Source organism: Haemaphysalis longicornis, unplaced genomic scaffold, assembly GCF_048455015.1.
Source record: "Haemaphysalis longicornis isolate Haplotype H1 unplaced genomic scaffold, Haemaphysalis longicornis Haplotype H1 scaffold_7, whole genome shotgun sequence".
NCBI lineage: Eukaryota > Metazoa > Arthropoda > Arachnida > Ixodida > Ixodidae > Haemaphysalis > Haemaphysalis longicornis.
The window spans coordinates 75701067-75721702 of NW_027526422.1; the positions used below are offsets into that span (position 1 = coordinate 75701067).

The 20636-nt window shown below is 51.4% G+C and overlaps 1 protein-coding gene across 1 annotated transcript in view; it reads right to left on the reverse strand.

Annotated features, from left to right (window-relative positions):
- Positions 1-20636, reverse strand: part of LOC144146362 (phospholipid-transporting ATPase ABCA3-like) — a 116467-nt gene that overhangs the window by 85357 nt on the left and 10474 nt on the right. The window contains exons 2-3 of the mRNA XM_077678319.1: positions 18952-19254; positions 16375-16493 (exon numbers count right to left, since the gene is read on the reverse strand). Of these exons, the coding sequence (XP_077534445.1) occupies positions 16375-16493; positions 18952-19254 (422 nt within the window). The remainder of the gene's footprint in view (positions 1-16374; positions 16494-18951; positions 19255-20636) is intronic.

Here is a 20636-nt window from a genome sequence, read left to right on the forward strand (position 1 = left end):
AAGGATACGTCCAACAGTAAACCCTGGAACACGTGTCGAGCTCTAAACGGTAAGAAGAAATCATCCCCAATCCTCAACAAATTGTCCTACGCAACTGGCGGGATACTCGAAGAATTATAAAAGCTCACAGCCAAAATATTCTGCCTAGAATCATTCGAAATTACACTCTCTGCGCCTCGCAGTAGATGTCCGAGGAAAGCCACCATAAATTAAAACAGTCCTGAATCCCTCTTCGCTAAGGCCAAAATGGAAACAGCACTTTCACAGGTGAAAGTCAACTGCGGCCCCGGGAAGTATGAACTAACGCGGGCCACGCTCCGTAACATGAATATTGCAAGTAAAGAACACCTTCTCAGCCTTCTCAGCGATACATGAAATCAGGAAACCTAGCAGCCTTTCCCGAACATTCTGCGGTATATCCAATACCCAAACCACACAAGCCTTCAGACCGCATTGAAAACCTACGGCCCATATCCTTCACGTCCACAATTGGAAAGTTGCTCAAACGGATGACCACTAACCAGCTCTCCCATAATTTCGAGAAGGCTTTACACTCTCACCCTCGCAAACCAGGTTTCGCCCTAATATGGGCACACACGGCAGTTTAGGCGTCTCCAGAGAGTCCTAAATGCAACGACTAGAGGCTGATCATGCGGCACACCTCATATCCTGGTTGCAATTGAGCTAAAAAAGCATTTGACAGAGTCACACGCACCCCCATTTTATACCGAATAGACACCGGTCCAGGGTGCCGGGTGTACAACTACATCGTAAGTTTTCTGGAAAATCACCCTCTGGAGATCAAATCTGGTTACGCTTCTCCCGCCCAGTTTGGTAACAATAGTGGTGTACCCAAAGACTTCATTTCGCAAGTATTGCTTAATATTGTCATGCGAAAACTCGCCATAGCAGTTCATGAAGGGATGTTATCCGCATCACGATTCGCGGCGTCATCTCTAGTCTGCTCCGGGAGTGAAACCCTCCGCCCCCTCTCTCCCCCCCCCCCCCCCGCTGCCTCCCACGCGTTGAGTTTGTTGTCCCGCACGCCACAAAACAACTGCTGGCTGGTAGAGCTAGAACGCTTTGCTATAAAAGAATAGGCAACAAATTTGAGGGCCTGTACTCAATTCACGCGCACTGGACAGCCAATTATAGAATCCCGCGCAGGAGACCAGTGGCACGATGACCATATATAGACATGAATAGGCACGGAGCCAATAAGAGTGCGCCGCAATGAAGCCCAGAGGAGTTAAAAGCCGGGCGCACAGAGAAAAGGGGGAGGCAAGAAACGGGAGGCAAGAAACCTGGAGGTGGCAGGAGCACCTGAGCTTCAAGGAACAAGCCAGCGGGACGTGGCCAGGCCAACGACTATGCCTACCAAGCCTGTGCGGGAGCTGGCCCACTTCGCATCGGCTGCCGAATCTTAGGCGCACCACGGACCTGTGTCTTCGTGGCCCCAGCGGCGGCGGTCTGGCACCTGCGGCCAACGTCCACGCTCCGTCGGCCTTCGCTTCGAAAGTCGAACGGCCCGGAATGGCTACGTTCTTGCCGAGAATACCTGGGACCTCTTGCGGCAGCGGCTACCAGGGGGTAGCCACAGAGGGAACGGCAGCACGCGTGGAGCCGCCGTTCAAGGACCGTCCAAGCGCATCGAGCGCCGGCATCGAGGAGAGATGAGGACGGCTACCACTGGGGCGCGGCCACGCAAGGGTGCGACGCGTCTACGCGATGACCGGGGTAGGCCAGTCCAATAGGAACGCAGTCGTAAGATGCGACTAGGGCGTTGGGGTGGTAGAGAGGTCACCTAGGGGGTGATTGTTGAGTGTATTTGGACTAATGGTGAAGGCATGTTTTGCAGATAATTTTGATTTTTGATTTTAATGGCATTTTGGCATTTTTAGTGAGGAATTGGAGTGTTTATTTCTTGAGTGCAATTCATTTATTAAGTGATTTGCTTGGGGGTTTTAGTGTGCATTAAATGTGTGTTTTGACAAACCCGTCAACGGCTTTCCTGCGTCCATCTCTCTGAGCTGGTCAATACAACCTCACCATCCATCACGTGACAACTGCGAAACTGTATACGGGAGCCAGTTTCTCCAACGGAACAGGCGTCATAAAAGTTGACAACAGGGAATTGGAGCTTGTCACGGAAGCTACTGAAAACAAACTGAAAAAAGCACCCGACCTTGAATCAAGAGCAATAGCAATATTCATTGAAAGCTGCACACAGGACTGTGAAATAAACGTCACCGACTCGCAAGCGGCGTGTCGCCAGCTCATTCACAGCCAGCTGAACACAATTACAGCACAGACAATTGAAAAGCGATACAGAGTAGCTAAACTTGATTCAGGCTGCACTGGGTCCCTGGGCATGAATGCATTCCTGCAAATCAGCGAGGTAATGCTGCCCCCCGCCAATTCAACAGCAGGGCCCGAGCGGATGGTGATCCGTGGGCGATGCCCTTCCCAGGCAGCCGCTACACTGACACAAGAGAAGCTCTTCGGGGGGCACACATTTTTCCGGACAGCTGTTTCCGGCACCTCCCCGCAGACTAACACAACGGCATTTAGCTATACTCCAACAAATACAGACTCGGACGCTTCCCAATCCTGACATGATACACAAATTCTGAAAAATGGGGGGTACACCACACTGTCCACACTGTGGGGAATACCCGGACATGTATCACACACTGTGCACTTAAACCCAGAGTCCCGCTGTCCCACTCATACCTCACGTCACCTTCGCCAAGTGGGAGGAGTGGATGGTCGACTCAAACGCTCAAGGCAAGTGACAGCTGATAGAACAAGCAGAGTTGGCCCTCAGCTCCATACCCGGAGCTCCAGATATGGAATTGGCCCAAAGGAATTGGGCTTAAGGACTGGCCAGAAAGCCAGATATGTGCATGCATAAAAATAGCATGGAGTTCACGCATAAGCATTACCACGGCAACATGCTATGCCAACCATTGTTCAATATTCGCCTTCCAGAAGTTAGCCAATTGTTGGCTTGTCTCCTTTCCCAAACACCAGCTAATAATAGCGGCCAAGGCATTGCCAAGCACGGACACATTGTTCACTGTTAATTTGCCATGCTTGGGCTTAGCACTTTCTGCTGCTTGGGATGCCACCAGCGCACAGTTATTTTCTCTTTCCTCTTCTCTTCCCCTTCCACAACATGAAGTGTTGGATCTGTCCTATATGAATAAATTCATTCATTATTGCGGAAGCAAGAACCGTGTGATGCTCGCCTGTTTCGCGTTCTCATCTGGCCCCAGAAAAACGTTCTGGAGCTGCTGAATGAATCGAATAATGTGTTGGTCTCTACGACTACATTCTACCTTGTTGCGAAAGGGGCGTAGCATCTTTGTTGTTTCTGTCGCCGTAGGCACTTCTCGGGGCTCATCTTCCCCCTCGTAATGAGCTACATCCTCCTCAGCTCTCTCCCAAGTAGGCGTCAGTAAGCAGTCCGGTAACAATAAAATCGGCACTGTACAGCGTAAATTTGGCATTTACCACCACATTCGGCGCGTAGTCGGAGCTAAGCCTTTGAGATGTCAACATTTTGATATATCCGCACTCCTCGAAAACACAGTTTGAAATAAGGGGGAGCAAATACATGGCGCCTATGAAAGGTAAATGCACTGCGAAAAAAGTTTTGGCTTTACCAATATTTCGATGCCTCTGAGTTTGAGTTAACGAGAGGTCACTGTATGTTTACAATGAGGTCTTTAGCAGTACAGAGGCCGCTGGCACAATAATGAGGGAACGAGCCTAGCTCGTGCTTCGATCTTGTGCGAGTTGCTCGTAATGAACCCAGTGAACGGGCGACCAGATGCGTAGCTCCCTTTGTACGTCACTTTCGGTGACATTCTGGTACCGCTAGACCCGGAAGACAACCCCCGAGCAGACCTTGCCTGATGCTGCGCATTTTTCAGGAGGCTAGGCCCGGCATTGCCTGGGAGCTGGACAATTCTGCGGGCCTATTTATCGAACGCTGTCCACCGTCGGGGCTCGTGCAGAAGATACCCTGTCGCCTGGCTTTGCTGACTCCTCAGCCACCCACAGATTCTGCCATCACCGTGGGGTGATTCGAACCACCATAACGAAAGAACTGCCACCACCGAATCCGTTGCCCTTCACGGGCCACTGAACCTCATCGACGTGAGGCATGAAGAAAGGAAGGTTTTTGTCCACCAAATACAGAAGCGTCTCAGAGCTGAAGACTTCCATTCAGACCTGGCTGCCTCCTGGGAGAACGACAGCAAGGTGGACTAGGGTCTGCGCTGTTCCTCCGCACGCTCTCACTGGTGACCCGGGAACAACGGCTTGCCCGACAGAGCTCTCAGACGCCAACCTGCGTCAGCATGCGGTCCCTCCCGTGGCCCCAGTACACGCATCGCCGCACTGCCAAAGCTGCACATCCCGACCTTTCTGGGGTCATTTTCACGCTACCACTCACAGATATCCCTCCCGACCTCAAATCGAGAAATTCAAGTACCTTACATCCTACTTGACGGGAAAAGCGAAGGCATAGGTTGAAGGTATACGACCCGCGGAGGCATTTATAATCTGGCTATAACACGCTCACCACCTGATATGGCCGTGCCAACATGCTCTTTGAGGACCACATTGATAGCTCGCTTGCTTTGACCCCTGTGCTATGCTCCGCATATGTGTGAGGACTCCAAGACTCCATCCTCTACTAATGAAGTTCCTGTAACCTGACCGTGGGATCTTGTACCGGAAAAAGGGTCAAGGAGGCATCCTCCTCAGCAGCTGCGTCAGGTGACACAACCAGTGAGATAGCCAGTTCGTCGGAAAGGTAGAGGTCCGCGAGGAAGGGCACCTAGGCAACCCAAGTGTTCCAAAGAAGCGCCCGTACGAAAGGCGCGAGCCCCAACTCCGACCTTCCATTTGGCTGCTGCTTTTCGAGCAGGCGCTTCGCTCCCTCCGACGAGTACGGAATCACAGTTACAGACCTCGCAGTGGTGCCGTGTCTTCGCAGCAGACCACCGTATAGATGAGTAAACAGCACATACGTCACGTCACGAAAAGCACCACAAGTTGACCGCCGGGGGACGCTGCTTCCATGGTGGCACGAAAGGTCATTTGCCCGGGTCTGCAGAGTGTCAAGGTCGTTGGTTTACACTCATTGTTCCCAGGTACACCGAACAGTTCTCTGCGACATAGAACATCCGCCGCCAGAAATTGCGAAATATGCAAGGATTTTAATTGCTGGCGCGGTTCAAGTCAACGTGCCAAACAACCTGTAGACACCACAAGCTGTCACATCCGCTTCGACTGGGGTCTCCGGATCGGCGCGAGTCTTCCTGCCAACAGGACGAGCCTGGGCAATAGCATCCAGCCACAAGCTGCTAGTCCCAATACACTTCTATTCCGGCAGCCAGCGCACGTTTATTCCGCTTGACCTGTCCCGTACACTCCGTTCCCAAGTTCAGGATGTCGAGGTCTCGTCTTTAATCACTTTCGAAGATTCCCGTCCGAAGTCGTCGGTACGATGCAATCGGGTCTCAGCTAGCCTAGACAGTCAGCAGGAGGGGAGACGCATCTTGGCTTTGGAGGTCACTGAAATTTGCGCGGTGACAAGTCCACTGGTCAAAACCGGTATTCTGGGAGATAGCGGGGCGTAACCTGACCGCTGCTGACGTTCGGCTGGCAAACACACGGGTGTAGGATCGAGTCAGCATCTGCATTGGCTCCGATGTATACTGAATATGTCGTCGGGAAAAATATCACGCCTTACCCCGCACCTCACGGTCGTAAAAACAATTTTCGGCAGGACTGCCCCGGGTGCCGACCGTGACACTAGTAGCCACGGCCCATCTAAACCCTCCCGCGCAATGTTCCTCTCCTCGCAGAACCCTCGAAAAATAACCTCGAATAGAAGAATAACCCGTCATATCTCTGACGCTTGCAAGCCATTGGCATCAAAAAATGCCAGAAAGTGTTCGGCTGGACGCTGAGGCCACAATGCAGTTCGAACGGGGAATCCACAAGCATTGCGGGCACAGCGAAGATCTCCTCCTGAATAAATGCAGGAGTGCATGTCCACAAGGACAACAATACGCTTTCGGAGAATGGGATTGCACATGCAGATGAGGATTTTCCGCAGCCGGCCCGACTTGTCACACTATAACAACACTGTACGTGATATTTCAACGAGGGCCATGCTGAACGGGCCCCGACTCAACAAACACGCGGGACACCGAACACACATTAGATACCGCATCACGGCATGGTTCGACAAGATGCAGTCTCAAGTAAACTTGTCATCGTCTTCGACGCCTCGTCGCATGAACCGGGCCATCCTTCGCTAAACAATGTACTTATAAAAGGACACAGTTTGGATGCTTGCTTTCAACTTCTCGCTTTTCAAGATAAGCGTGTAGCGCTGGTAGGGGACATAAAGAAGGCCTACTTGCAAATGGTGATACAGGGAAAAGACAGAAAGGCCCTGCGATTTCTGTAGATCGAGCACCTTCCAAGTGAGTGTGAACCATTTCAGCCTAATGCAAGGAGTCAAATGACAACGTTGCCATTCGGTGCTTTCTCCACTCCATTCCGGTTTTATGCTTGCCTGCGTCATCTCCTGGGAACCAAAAAGCGCTTCCCGGACATCGTGGCAAGCCTTCTTTCTTCTTTCTATGTGTATGACTTGATCGTACGCGAGAACATTGGGCAGCAGGGCAAAAAATCTACTCAGAAGCGAAGACCAGCCTAGCCGCTGCGGGGAGGGCGTTACTCAAGTGGGTATCTAATGCCACATCCTTGCGAGACCAGTTTCTTGCCGACGAAGTTGCCTTAGAGACCGAAGGGGGGATCCTAATACAATGAAGCTCCTTGGGCTTCTATGGGACAGATTCGGTGACCCTGTAGTTGTGAGCACCAACAAGATTGCAGCCTTCACCGTGATGAAGCCTGTGAGGAAAAGAACAATGTTGCAGTCGTTTGCCAAACTCTACGATCCACTTGTATTCGGAACCTCGTATGAAGTCCGCGCCATGCTGATTTTAAAAGATTTGTAGTAGCTGAACCACCCTAGTAATGGATCTTTGATGCTGGCGCCACTAATGGCCTGGAGCTTGTGGCGCAGTGAACTAACTAACAAAGAAGGAATTCGAGGCGCAGGACATGTCTGTGTCAGAAAAGGTAATTGCAGCGATGAACTGGAGTGACGGTTTTTGCCGATGGGGAAGGACATTGAATGGTAGGGAATGGTAATGAAGTTTATTGAAGATAAAGGGAAAGATTATGAAGTGTTGTCAGGCTGTGAAAAGCCTTTCAGTTGTTTGCCTGCCATGCCGACAGCGTAGGCTCACATTCGACACAGCGCCGGTCGCTCCTCTGCACTGAGATCGGATTACCGAAGCTCACTTTTAAGTGCAATGCACTTCTTAAGCGACCCTGAACCTGCGTCCACCGGCGATGTCCGCGCACGTGGAGATGGGCGCGCGCAGCCTGGCCGCTGACATGGCACATACCCACGCGGGGGATTGGCCAGGAATCTCCTCGTCTTCCTTGGCAACGGGGGGAGATGGGCGCGCGCTGCCTGGCCGCTGACATGGCACATACCCACGTAGGGGATTGGCCAAGAATCGGGCGTGAGAAGGGATAATGCGCCTGCTTAAAGGAGTACTGACACGAAATTTCAAAGCTGAGATCCGCTCTAGCAATCAAGTACAACGACAACACAAATAGGTGTCTGTGAATGAATGCATCTTTATTTCTTTGTAGTTGTGTGTGTGTGTGATCTCTCTTTCGCGAACATTACCGAACCGCGCAAATTTAACTCGTGCATTCGCACTTTCACATTCTTCCCCTCGGGGAAATGCGGGGAATTTTTCCGTGGTTATAGATCGACTTTTCCGTGGTTATAGATCGTGTGGTTATAGATCGACTTCACTGCACCTTTATACTGCCGGTCGCCGCATCCGGACTACAATGCCTACATCTTGTGTTCTCTTGTACAGTCCCATGGGCCATTCAACTAGATCTCTCATCTGGCATTCGACGTATTGTTGGCATTGACACATTTTATATCCTGGCATGAATGTCCAACCCCAATGTACTCGGAGGACAACGTCCTTACCTTCCACCACTGCGCCATGTCTCTCCAAACCATGCCTGAGGCCGCGGTCCTCCACATCTGCCAGTGGACTCCGAAATCAGAGAAAGTTTAGCGCTAAAAGGCACTGGGGTGAGGCGGTTGGTGGGAAAGACTAATAAGGCTCGTAAAAGAGACGGTCCGGAGAACTTTTGTGCGTAGTCGCTTGTCCCCAGCAGAGATCGAGATGGTTCTCTGCGAAATAGAGGGCATCTATCAACAGCTGCCCGGTGACGCAATCAGTAGATTCCGAAGAGTTCCTTCAGGCACCACCTCAATTCCTAATTGGAAGGCGCATGACCTCATTGCCACAAACGCTGGGACGGCACGAGTCGGCGTCCGCAACCGCGGAACTGCTACGTCGATCACCACATCGACGGCCAATCACGGCGCAGTATGGATTCATTGGCTGCCGAGAATACCGGCTTCTGCGCTCTGCACATGAAGCTGCCTTACCATCGGGTCCCGAGGTGCAAGCCAGCGACATTTTGATTACCCATGACGACACCTCGTATCCAATACTGTGGCAACTAGGCTGAGTGTTGTACACTTTCAGAGGTCGCAACGGTGTCTTTTGCGGGTCTCATCAGGACAATACGTTAGACGCCCAGTTCAGCGCTCCTATTTCTTTGAGACAAACCTGCCAAGGTCATCAGAATTGGAGGGGGGGGAGGGTGCTGAGGATTCATGATGACAATAAAGGGGTCGCTGGTACAGGAATGGGCGCACCGCCCTAGCACGCGCCTCGCCAATCGGGCCAGTTGCTCGAGATGGCGTTAGCCAACGGAGGACCGGCTGCGTAGCACCCTTCCTACGTCACTTTGACTTCCAAATACTTACAGATTTGATTACTTGTTGCAAATGTCTTCAAAAAATGGGTCTTCTGCCAAACCTGCGAGCGAACCCTTCTCTCCACCTCTCACCCCTTATGCTATTACAATCCCATCCCATATCCCGTCCAGCACACTGAACAAACATTTCTTCTGCAGTTTCTACATATGAGTCACGATCGCCAGGCCCGCTATAGTTTCGGGCTTGCGTTAACCGGCGTGCTGCTTACGTATCTCGGCCCTCGAGCCATTTTTTGCTATCTCGGTGTGGATTGAGCAGTGGGGCCTTCAACTGTGCTGGTGCCTGATTTTATGCTGTTTGGATTGGGATTGCTTTGCAGCAAATCTCCCGTGTGATCAAAAGGTGATCAATCTGGCGTGTGTTAAATCTCCTGGCCATACGTCTTATTGCTTCCACTATTGCAAGTGTGTTCGTGTGAAGCTGTCGAAGTGAACCACTTCCGTTCTGGTGAGTGCGGGTTGAACTAGCGAACAACTCCTACTTGCAAGGTCAGCTTAAGCAGGATCTTTCTGCAGGCCCTGCGCGATGACGAGCGGGGGGCTAATCGGTCTGGGGCCACATTCCGACCGGTCAATGTCTAGCGAAGGCAAGCGATTATGCAAACGGCCCGGCGACATATTCTGCCCTGGAAAAATCTCGGAAAACGTCTTGCGATCTGTCACTATTACTGCCCAGAGATGGGCAGCAAAGGATGGGCAGAGATGACCAGGGTGATGGCCATTTCTTCCGCGCAAGTTGAATCATCAGTTTTCACGGATGCCATTGCTATTGGCCTGCCGTTATACCAGAAGTCTGCTGCTTTCGTTACGCTATTTTGGAGCCACCAACGTTGTGGTCGATTGTTTCAAGAGTGGGAGTCACAGGCCTTGATAGTTATACGGATTTAGGAATTCGGCGTGCTTGAGTATGTTCTGTGTGTGTGTGTTTGTGGAAGGAAAGAACGTCATTGCCTTTAATCCCACCTTGCACCACTTTAAGGAGAGTTATGTAAAACAATCTTCCGACAGCTCCGCCTATTTCCGCGCCACCTGCCGCACCTCCCCATCCCCATCTATGAACTCTCTCGCTATACTGCGATCTCCCAGGTTCATAAGGTACTCGCTGGACGTGCACACCTGGAAACCCAAGGGTAACAAAGTATTTTCGAAGACTCGCCTCGGTCTTTCTGTATTTTTAAGTCAGATACACGAGGAAGGAACAATGCAATGTATATGTAACGGGAAACCACGAAGGGTTCGACCAGTCTAAATGCTTCGCTTTGTTTGATCTCGCGCTTTTGGGACGACGTGTGCACTGTGGAGAAAACTCGCGCAATGATGGTGCCCAAGTGGGAGCGCCGAAATGGCCTTCTGTTAAGTAACGTTCTCCGCAAACCTCGCAAGAAGAGCTCTTGGGTTTTGGAAATCGGTTCTTTCCGGTGCCCCGCTTCTCCGCAATTGAAACACCCAGCCTGCATGTCCCGGGAAATTGATAATTGCTTTTCTACCTGTGCATATCGCATCGCCTTGTATGCTTGAAAAGACGGCCACGGCTGGACTCGATTAGCCCAGCCGTCTGGAGCCCAGTATATCTTTCTGTCTTGAAAAGTTTTGCTTTATTTCGATGTAGGGCGGTCCGTCGTCCACACCGTTCATAACTCGTTCGCACACTTGTAACACCAGAGCTATTTAAGCTACAGCTTGGTCCGGTGGCGTTAGCGAAAACAAGAAAAAAAACTGCATGGCCTGTAAATGATGCACGACCGCAAAAAGGTTATTGCAGTAGTAAAGCCAGCTTGCGTGCCTCCTGGCGTGTCATCACAAGGGCATTTGCGTATGCCCAGTCCTGATATTAATTTAAACATGGTAGTCTGTCTTGGGCTACTAAAGAGCGAACCAATGCAAGCGCAGCGTGCACTAGTACTGCACGGCTGGAGAAAGAGCAGAGCGGAGGGGCTACCTAGCTTCTTCCCTTGAATCAGCTGTCCCACCGAAAACGCCTTGTAAAATCCCACTAACCATGGCCTCTTCGTTCAAATCCTGCGCCTATAGCCTAGCAAGAACATCCAGAAACCTAACCACACTTAGCAAAGGCTGGCAAAACGTAGCAAAACAGCAAAACCGTAACAAGCTAGGTCAACCCCCCACCCCCCTCTTCCGTTTCTCCAGCATGGCACCACTAGTGAAGCTGCGCCATTTTTTTTTCTGGCATCGCTAAATATGCACTACGAAATTCTAGTTATTGCGACTTTTGTGCTGTCTTTTCTACTCCGCTGTTCGCACCCACTGATTAACATGCTCTGCAGCTGCACTTCGTCAGACTTTTTCTCAAGCAAGTAAGCCATGAGGATACGATGCAAATATGCGTAACTGAAGAACAAAAATGCGTTGATGTTTATTTGTGGCCCCACGTTGAAAAACAGTCGTGCGCCTGACATTTATTTCCCTCCCGTGCGCAGATTTTCGCCTCACAACCGCACTTCGGAGAGGTTGGTAAATCTAAAGCAGCTTACTGCGAGACCGCTGGAAAATTCGTGCTCGATTGCGTTGATCCGCCGCACCATTGGTACGAAGCAGGCTAAATGGACTGCAAACGAAAGCCCGCTTCGGTATGTGTCCAGCGACTTGTTGAACCTCCAGCCAGGGAGCATGTGGAGTTTAATCTGCAAAACGCGAAAGCGGGAAGTTTTAAGGACAGAAGAAGCGGTGTGGGCGACACAATAGGCCCCTGTTACGGCTTACTATGTACCACGCATGTCACATTTTTGGAGTGCGATTTTGTTTTCTGGTTTACGTTTATTACGTTGATACCAACTGCCATTGTCTTTCATTCCAATGAGATATAGTACGTCTACCATAAAACAAGCCCTGAGCATTTTTAACAATGGGAACCGTTTCGAGAACCTTTGAAAACCGGAGCTGTTTTACCAGCCGTATGTTCTCCGTTGCACAAAAAAAATACCCCGAAAAGGCCGAGCAGTCGTGAGCGCCTGCTTTGGGGCGACCACCGAGAGTCCCCGGCACACGCAGTATCGTTAGAAAAAAAAAAGGCAAATACCCCAAGGAGTGAGAAAATGGCCGGCGCTCGTCACCGCATACCTTGCGGCGGCCGTCGAGTGCTCGGATTGCGCAGTGTCTAGCAAAAAAAATACTCCAGCGTTGTCATAAAGCGTTAATGCGAAACGTGGTACGACCCCGTGCTTGGGACAGGTCACCGTGTCAATGCATTCTCTAGAAGCCATTACGGATAATTAGAAACATGGCTACGAGTGTACCAAGCCTTCCCAGATGAATTGCCGATCCCGCCACCGCTGCCTCAAGTTGATGACGAAGAGCCAGTGAAAGTTAACGCTGAGGATGACTTTGCATCTACCAGTCACCGCGGGAACGGCGATCACTTCGATGCATTTGGCGACGATTACTAGGACCGCCACTAAACAAATAAACTATGATAGAGAATATAACTTTGTTTCCGACCATACTCACATACAACAGCTGTGCCATTCAAGTCTTTCTTGAGTCCAAGCTTCCCTGATTTTTTTTCTTAACTTGTATTGCCGCGACCTTCGCAGAGACAACGAGCCACGACAGCGTTTGGAATCAAACTCATTTTATTTCCAGCCAGCGTGAGGGCCGCGACGAGCGGACGGCTTCGTCTCCGTCGTCGCAGCGTGGTGGGCCCCTGGAGCGCCGTTCGCTACAGGACACCACTCCGTATAGCCGCAGGCCCTTGTGTTTCCCACGTGACGTATTTCTCGGTTTAGCTTGAAAATTCGGGGACAGGCTCGTTGAGACGGAGAACGCATGGCTGGTTCGCAGGGACGCTGGCACGTTTTACTCGGTCGGCTGCTACGTCTTGGCGGTCGTTGATGTCAAGAGTGAACGTCTTGGGATGCCACTTGATGACACGGTATGGGTCATCGTAAGCGGAAGTCAGAAAACGATGGGTGGCGCTATGGCGTACGAACAAGTGAGTGCAGAACGAAGGTAACTGGATCACTAAGGCGGAGTGGTCGCATCGCTGTCGAGGGAGCACGGGCCGGATTTTTTCGACGGGGCGATGGAGGTCAGCCACGTAACCGACAGATTCCGAAGGTCCATCGGCAGGCGGCCGTGTCGCCCGGGAGACGAAGTGGGCATCCGTTTCCCAGTCCCCCTGATGTGCAACTCAGCCCAGTATTGAAGGCCGAACGTAGGCCGAGGAAGATGAGAGGAGGGTGGTGGGTCCAATGTTCTCGTGGCTCGTAGGTGGTGAGAGCAGCCTTGAGGTGACGATATAAACGTTCCAACATTCCATTGGCGCAGGGATGGTTGTAGGCGCTGTGGATGTGGCGTATACCTACTATAGCAGCGAGAGCGCTGAACTGAGAGGATTGGAATGACGCCCGCATTCAGTGGTGACTAGAGCAGGGCAGCCGAAGCTGGACACACAACCGCCAGCAAAAGCTTAAGCGACTATTTCTGCTGCCATCAGGGACCGGGATCGCCTGTGGCCAGCTCGTGAAGCTGTCCACGCACACCACCATATAGGTGGCACATCGCGACAGTCTTGGATTGCGTCCTCCTTCGCGTAGAGAGGTCTTATGCGTGGTGGAGGGACGAGATGGCCCAGGAACTCGATGGTCTGCAAGTCAATAACGCACTTCTCGGGATTTATCACGAACCCATATTTGTCAAGCCAAGTGACAAGGGCTTGCAAGTGCTCCTCGTTCTCGCGTGGCGATGAGCTGGCGAACAAGGTCGTCGAGGTAGGCTGACCTCATGGTTGACCTCGTCGATGGCACGTTGAAACGTTCGGGTGGAGTTACGCAAGCCGAAGGGTAGGCGGCCATACTCGAAGAGACCGAATGGGGGGATTATGGCTGCGGTAGCGCTGTGCTGTGCACAACCGCAGCTGTAGCGTGAGCGGGCGGACCTGCTTCGACGTTAATTCCGGGCTGAAGCTGGCCCGCAGAGTGCGGTGGGACCGAAGGGTCCAACATGGCGTGATCAGAAGAGGTGAGTGCTGTTCACGTCACCAATTCATATCGCAAACGGTGGAGAGACAGCTAGCCGCGACAGCGTTCCGTATCGAACTGATTTTATTTCAGGCCAGCGTGACCGCCCGTCAGCGTGCGCTCGTGAGGAGCGCCCAGCTTCATCGTAACCGTCGCAGCGTGGCGGGACCTTGGCGCACCATTCGCTACAATACCTTTTAAATGCAGAGCATTTTAGTAACTCACGATGTCACCCGCGTTGGCGTCCGTAGTCCGCGTCCGCATCGCTCCCCCTACACTATATAAATGCTTGCCGGCGCCAGGTTTCGATCCTACGACTCTGCGGGCGGAACGCAAGGTGCACGATGCTCTACCAACTGAGCCACAAAGCCGACACAGAACGGAAGGTTACGAACGTGCCATATATCCTTGACTCATTCAACCGTCGGCCAGAGGTGCGCCCTCTCCCCCGCGTCCTCCTCGCCTTCTCTCCGCTCGCAACGCCCTCTCTCTCCGCGTTCGGTTCGGGCGCACAACAGGTGGGGATGAGCGCATCACCCTCTCTCGCCGCGTTAGGTTCGCGCGCAAGAACAGGTGGGGCGCTCGCATCGCGCTCTCTCGCCGCGGTCGGTTCGCGCTTAAACCACATATGTCGTTCGCGCGCGCTGCGGCCGCTAACATCTGTGGCGTGATCGTGACGTCAGCATCACGCGTTCGCGTGGTGGCGATTTCGGCGCTATAACACACTCTCGCGAGGGGCATTGGATTGGATTCGATTGGATTGGCTTGGATTGGCTTGGATTTGGGTTAGATTGGATTAAAGTGGATTGTGTTGGATTGTGTTGCGTCATAGCCACGCCACGTTGCGTCATAGCCGCTCCACGTTGCGTCATAGCCGCGGCAGGGGGTTCACGGCACGTTTCACCATCGACTTCATCGACAATGTCTACGCTGGAAGACAACAATTACAACAACAACAACCAATACGTAATCCATACGACTTGCAGGCGCCCCCCCACCCCCGCAGAAATGCTCTGCATTTGATCGTGCCCCTCGCGAGGGGCATGTTTCTTTTTGATTCCTATCTTTGTGCTTGCGCGCGTGTGTGTATGTTCGTGTGTGTGTGTGTGTGTGCATGCGTCTACATGTACATTGTGTGTGTGTGCGTGTGCGTGCGCGTGTGCCTAAACGTGCGGGAGTGGGTGTGTGCGTGCGTGTGTTGCCGTGTGCATGGACGTGTGCATGCGTGTCCATATGGGTGTGTGCATGCGCTACGGGCGCGGCGTGCATGTGCCTGTGAACATGCGTGCGCGTGCTTGTGTGTGTGCGCGCTTGAGTGTACGTGTGTGCGCACGTGTGCGTGTGTCCGTGTCTGTACATGCGCGTGCCTGCCTTTGTGCGGGTGCGCGCGAGTGCTTTGTGTGTACGTGGATGCGTGCGTGCGCGTGTGTGTGTGTGTGTGTGTGTTCCCATTCCCCTGTGCCTCCACTGGCGCTATAAACTGCCGGCCTTCTTTTCTGCATGCATGAATGTATCAAGAAGGGTTTCGAGGGTGTCGGTTGCCGGTGTTGGATCCAAGTGCAAGCAAGTTTACTTACGTGTGTCGAGGGAAAATAATGGCTGTTATGGAGAGACCTGTTTGTTGTAGGACTGGTCAGATCTTTTGTTGAACTTTTCAGGACCGGGTTTCCTCTCTCCAGGTTTCTAGACATAGATTATAACGGGAAGGACTACACATTTGTTCGAAGGAGTGCATGTAAGTATGTTTAGAGGTATTTGCATAAATGACCCTATTACTTTTCTCGCTACGAATATTTCTGAACGAGAAATTAGAAGAACAATATTTCTGCGGCAATTTTTAGGATAGGGTAAAGTGCCTTAGCATTATTTTGGACGAACTGCATGGGTGTGTCATGGTTGAGGGGGCGACCCCTGAGTGTGTAGCAACATCGACGATGAGGACGAAGCGCCGCTCTGAGCCTCATGCGGCCAGCTGTCAGTGGCTCCTGGGAACTCCGAGCGTTCGGCCAGGCATTGTTGCCGCAGCCCTGGCAGCTGCTACCTTCTGTATTCAATGTATGTCTTCTGTGGCTCGACGTTTTCATTGCCTAGTACTGCCGCAATGGAAATGGTGGTGACGGGGAATTGAAAAGGGATGGCCAAAAATTACAAAACCAATTAAACTTGCCGCAAATGGCTAACAACCAAAGAAAGCCCCTTGCAATCGACGGCGGAGCGGCAAATCGGACAACATCCCGCGAAAATGAAACAACAGGGAATAAGAATGCCGCCACCACCAGGAAGCGCGACAGAACGACAACCTCGGACGAGGAAGCCCGGGCGACGCGGAAAAGCCATCACAACACCCCACAAGTTTGCGCTAGAGCGTACCGCCATGCCTTCGCGACCAGCCTCCCAGTCGCACTGCGATCCCCTGTACGGACGGCCCAACGGTGATGGTCAGGCGCCTGCGTCGAGCATTCATGCCCATCAACCTATGCTTTGACAGCCCCAGCGGCTGCGCTTCCGGATCCTCCGGGGTGCCTCCTGCTGCAGCTGCTACCACAGGGGTAGTCACAGAAGACCCACTTAGGGACCCGCGGTGCAACAACTACACCGACCCAACTACTGCGCTCAGCGACGCCGGCACCACCACCACAACCACACCAGGCGACTACTGTTACCACCGCCTCACGGTGAAGCAACGTCTACGCCACGTCAGCGCCAGCGACAGGGTAGGCCCGTCCATAGGGACACGTAGCTGTCGTAAATTAATTAGGTGTTTGTTCCAAAGCATATCGCATAGATGGACCTCCCCTCTGGGTCATTGGATGTGCGTGTTAATACCGTCATTTGGATTGAGTGCTTACATTCATTCTTGAGGTTCCTTTTGGCCTTTATTGTTTGTCTTAGTGAGGTTTGTGTAGGGGGTTTAGCGTTGTTATGTTCCATGTTGTTTTATCTGTAAGTGTGTTTTGCTGTGTAATAAGGGTTTCGGTGTGTGGTATAAATGTATGTTTCGTTCAGCTTGTCAACAGGTCTTCCTCGCCCGTCCCTCTGAGCAAGGGCAGACATCACGTGACAGCATAATTTTGCTTACTTGATACTTTGTTTCATTTTCTTGGATATTTGCCTTTTCTGCCATCACTTTTTGCTGCATTTTGAGGTGAGTCTTCTCGATGAGGTACTGGTATCTCATGGCCACATCTGAGAAAGCAATTATTACAACACAGATGGATTAGTGTGGCAAAACCGCCTCCGTTAAGCTACAATGCACGTCTATCAATCAATTTTCCCGAATCGCTTCTTACTCTCGCGTATGCCAGTATACCTGTATTGCAACATCACCAATGGAGCACAATAGAAAGGTGGAACATGCGTTATGGCCCCGTCAGTGCTGAAGTGGGTTCGATTGTCGCTATCAATTATGTATTTATGCAAAAATGGTGAAGAAAAATTCCGGCCACCTTTTCCTTTTAATTCACACTTTACAGGCGAAAGGGAGGTACTTTTTTATCGCACTAGACAGTGCTCTGTCGAACGCTACCGGCAAATGAAAAACTTTTCACACTGTACCACGGCATTCCTGCAGAAAGCAACGCAGCAAAAAAATATCAGGCAGTTTGTCAAGATATTATTGGCCCCTAAATATTATATGTAGACCAAGGCCTGGCTTTCAGGTCACACTGGCGGCTTAGCTGGCCATCCTGCTGGGCCTTTTTCCGACGGGATCAGCCATTCTATTTGGAAAAGCCAAAAAACTGACCAGGCAATCACTCTTGCCTTCCACACAACCCGATGAGAGGCAGCCACCAATGTTGCAAACTGGGAAGCCCCATTACAGTTCAATCCATTCCGGGGAATTAGAGCTTTCCTCAATTTTATTGCTTTCAATTCCATGGAATGTGGAAGTTTTTTTCCCATTCTGACTCCTGGGACGGATGGGAAGTCTAGTTTCATTCCCGATTCCTATTCCAGGAACAGCATTCCCGATTCCTATTATATATTAAATGAAATCTTTCTTTTCCTCTCTGATCGCGACGGTACGCGAAAACCCACTGCAGGAAGGGCAACTTTTTCTGACGATGATGATGATCATTGGTGAAGTGAAGGATGATCGAAACGTGAAGCTCTGTGACCGAAAGCCGATGCATTCGAAGTGCCAAATCCAAATCGTCAGGCCCTAAGCGCACTGCAGAAGGCCAACTGACACAATGGGTTTGCACAAATGCACATGAAGCGCTGGTGACACTCAACACTTTAGCCCTTGGCAATCCCCGTGAGCGTGTGCGTGCCAAACTTCATGGGCATCATCATCATCACCAAAGTCCCAAATCGGACGACAACGAACGACTCCCTCACGAGATTGGACTTTGAATCGTCCCGGTTTGGGGTAAAAAAGCTTCGCGTTTCAATCAACTTTGTCGTTTTTTTTTTGCAGCATATTGCACTGGCTTGTCCTTGAGAGGCGCTAGAGGAAGAATCTGCTGTTGCCTATTTTTGTTTTGCGCAGCCTGTCATGTTTTCCAAACTACGTGCTTCCTGTTTTCATGTGCTTCATGTTTTCCAAACTACGTGCTCCAAACTACATGCTTCACGTGCTACGTGCTTCATTTCAAACTACGTGCTTCATGAAGGGAGAGGGACCGCCACTTCTGCTGTTTCTTCAGCGTTGCACTATTAGTGCAAGCTGCGCCAATTTGTTTATTATCGCTTCCAGTCGTCTCATTGTCTGGTAATTATTCCGCTGAAGTGAATGTCTATCTTTTTAGGTTGCCTTGCTTTTATGTGTGCGCTGAACAATTGCCACACATTTCTAGCGCAGTCGACACATTTCTGCCGGAAAATGAGCACACCCAGCACATTACTTAATATCCCGCAGAAAACACAGCACGCCGAACGACGTCAGACCAGCGGTGAGTAGCATGGCACAATATAGAGCGGAATTAACGTTCCGCTCTCTTTGCTGCTTCTACAGTTTAAAAATAGACCGGTGATTTTTTGTACCCGCGCTTACCAAGCTTGGTGCTTTCACTCAAAGACCCCAGCGGGAACAACTTCGTTTCTGTGCCCATCACACTCGTCGGCATGTACACCGTGAACCTGAGGCTGGCGTTAGAGGCACCCTCCTCACTGCCGCCGTCGTACAGCTCCACGCAGAGAACGTCCGTCAAGCTTGCGTTAAAGTTCCTCACGCCCTCGCAGCTCGATCGAACCATATCGGGGCTCTCGACTTCCTTTACGACGAGCGGAAGTTCCGATTCGTCCTCCTCTTCCTTTTTCTTCTCTCCCTTTTTCGTTGCATTACCCTTCGCAGCCACTGCATGACAAAGAAACAAAACACACCAGAGTTGAAAAAGACTGATGCCGTATCTGTTCGCTTCACTGCAAATGTCGTAAAAAGACGGTAGCCGGCTGCTGCCTTTGACAGGTAAGGGCTTCTTCACTCCCCCGCCAACCCTGCAAGCTCTCCCCCTCCTGTCACGTTCATTCCACGATTGACACGGTAAAAGCTTGATAAAGTAACTTCTAATTCCCTACACTCGCACTTCTAACGCGCCACCTCTTGAAGCTTTTTGTTACTGTGGAATGCCGCCTCGAGGTGTAAGCTACGGTGCGAGCGCTTTCTGTAATTTACGTCGAAACAGCGTTTTCAACGAGTTTTTTAGCACGAAAGTGTTTTATTCCGGGATACACAAAGATTGTACCGACGTCATATCCGTCACGGAAATGACGCCAGTACCACGAAACAAGCGGCCTGTAAAGGGTGCACCCCTGCACACAAAGCGGTCTTGCGGGGAAGCAACCTTTAGTACAAAAGAATACGTTATACTTAGTGTTATTTGTTTTTAGCACGATATTTTTTATGCGTACACCAAGATTTCGTTGATTCCGTCACGGAAATGGCGCCAATACACCTTTACCGAAGCGTCCCGCAAGCAGGACGTCGCTCGCAAAGCACACGCACAACACAGCCGCCGACCCGCAAATCATGCACAGCTGCAGATTTTGCTGCACATTTCTCTTTCGTGCTTTACCTACTCCTATGACGAAGGAATCAACCACAGTTTTTAAAGCAAAGCTTTACTACTTTCCTCCAGCAATTTCGTGGGGGACGCGCAAATGACCTTTTGACTAGAGACACACCCCCCGGGACGCACCCATGGAAGCGCATCGCGGGATACGCCGGGCCCGCTGTCGGCGCTGCGCACAAGGCCACGCTTTCAGTGGTTCTACGCCGCACGAGCTGCAATCGCCGACGCTCCTGCGGCCAAGGCAACCGACCACCCCTCCCCCTCCCACGCTCGCGGCGCTGGGTCGTCTCGGGCAACGTAAATCGTCTCGAGCCCGGCGAAGAGAAATGGTGCGGTCGCCGTGAGTTCACGGTGCGTTCGACCGGCCTCCTCCTCTGAGCGTTGCACGGAACCGAACGGCTTTCAGACGTGATCGGCCATACAGCTAAATCAAAGGTTAACCAAGAAAAACCAAGACTCAACCAGACTAAGCTAAGCTTTTGCTTTGCATATCCAACGTTAGCTGAGCTAAGCCGCAGCCATTTTCTCAGATTTGCTATCGCCAAAATGGGGCGCACATCTATTTTTCATCATACGAACACAGCTATCTCCCGTTAGGTTATTCATGTTTCGCTTCAAATGTGCGTAATAGTTTTTTTGCTCAACAAAAATGAGCTTTTTTAGTAAT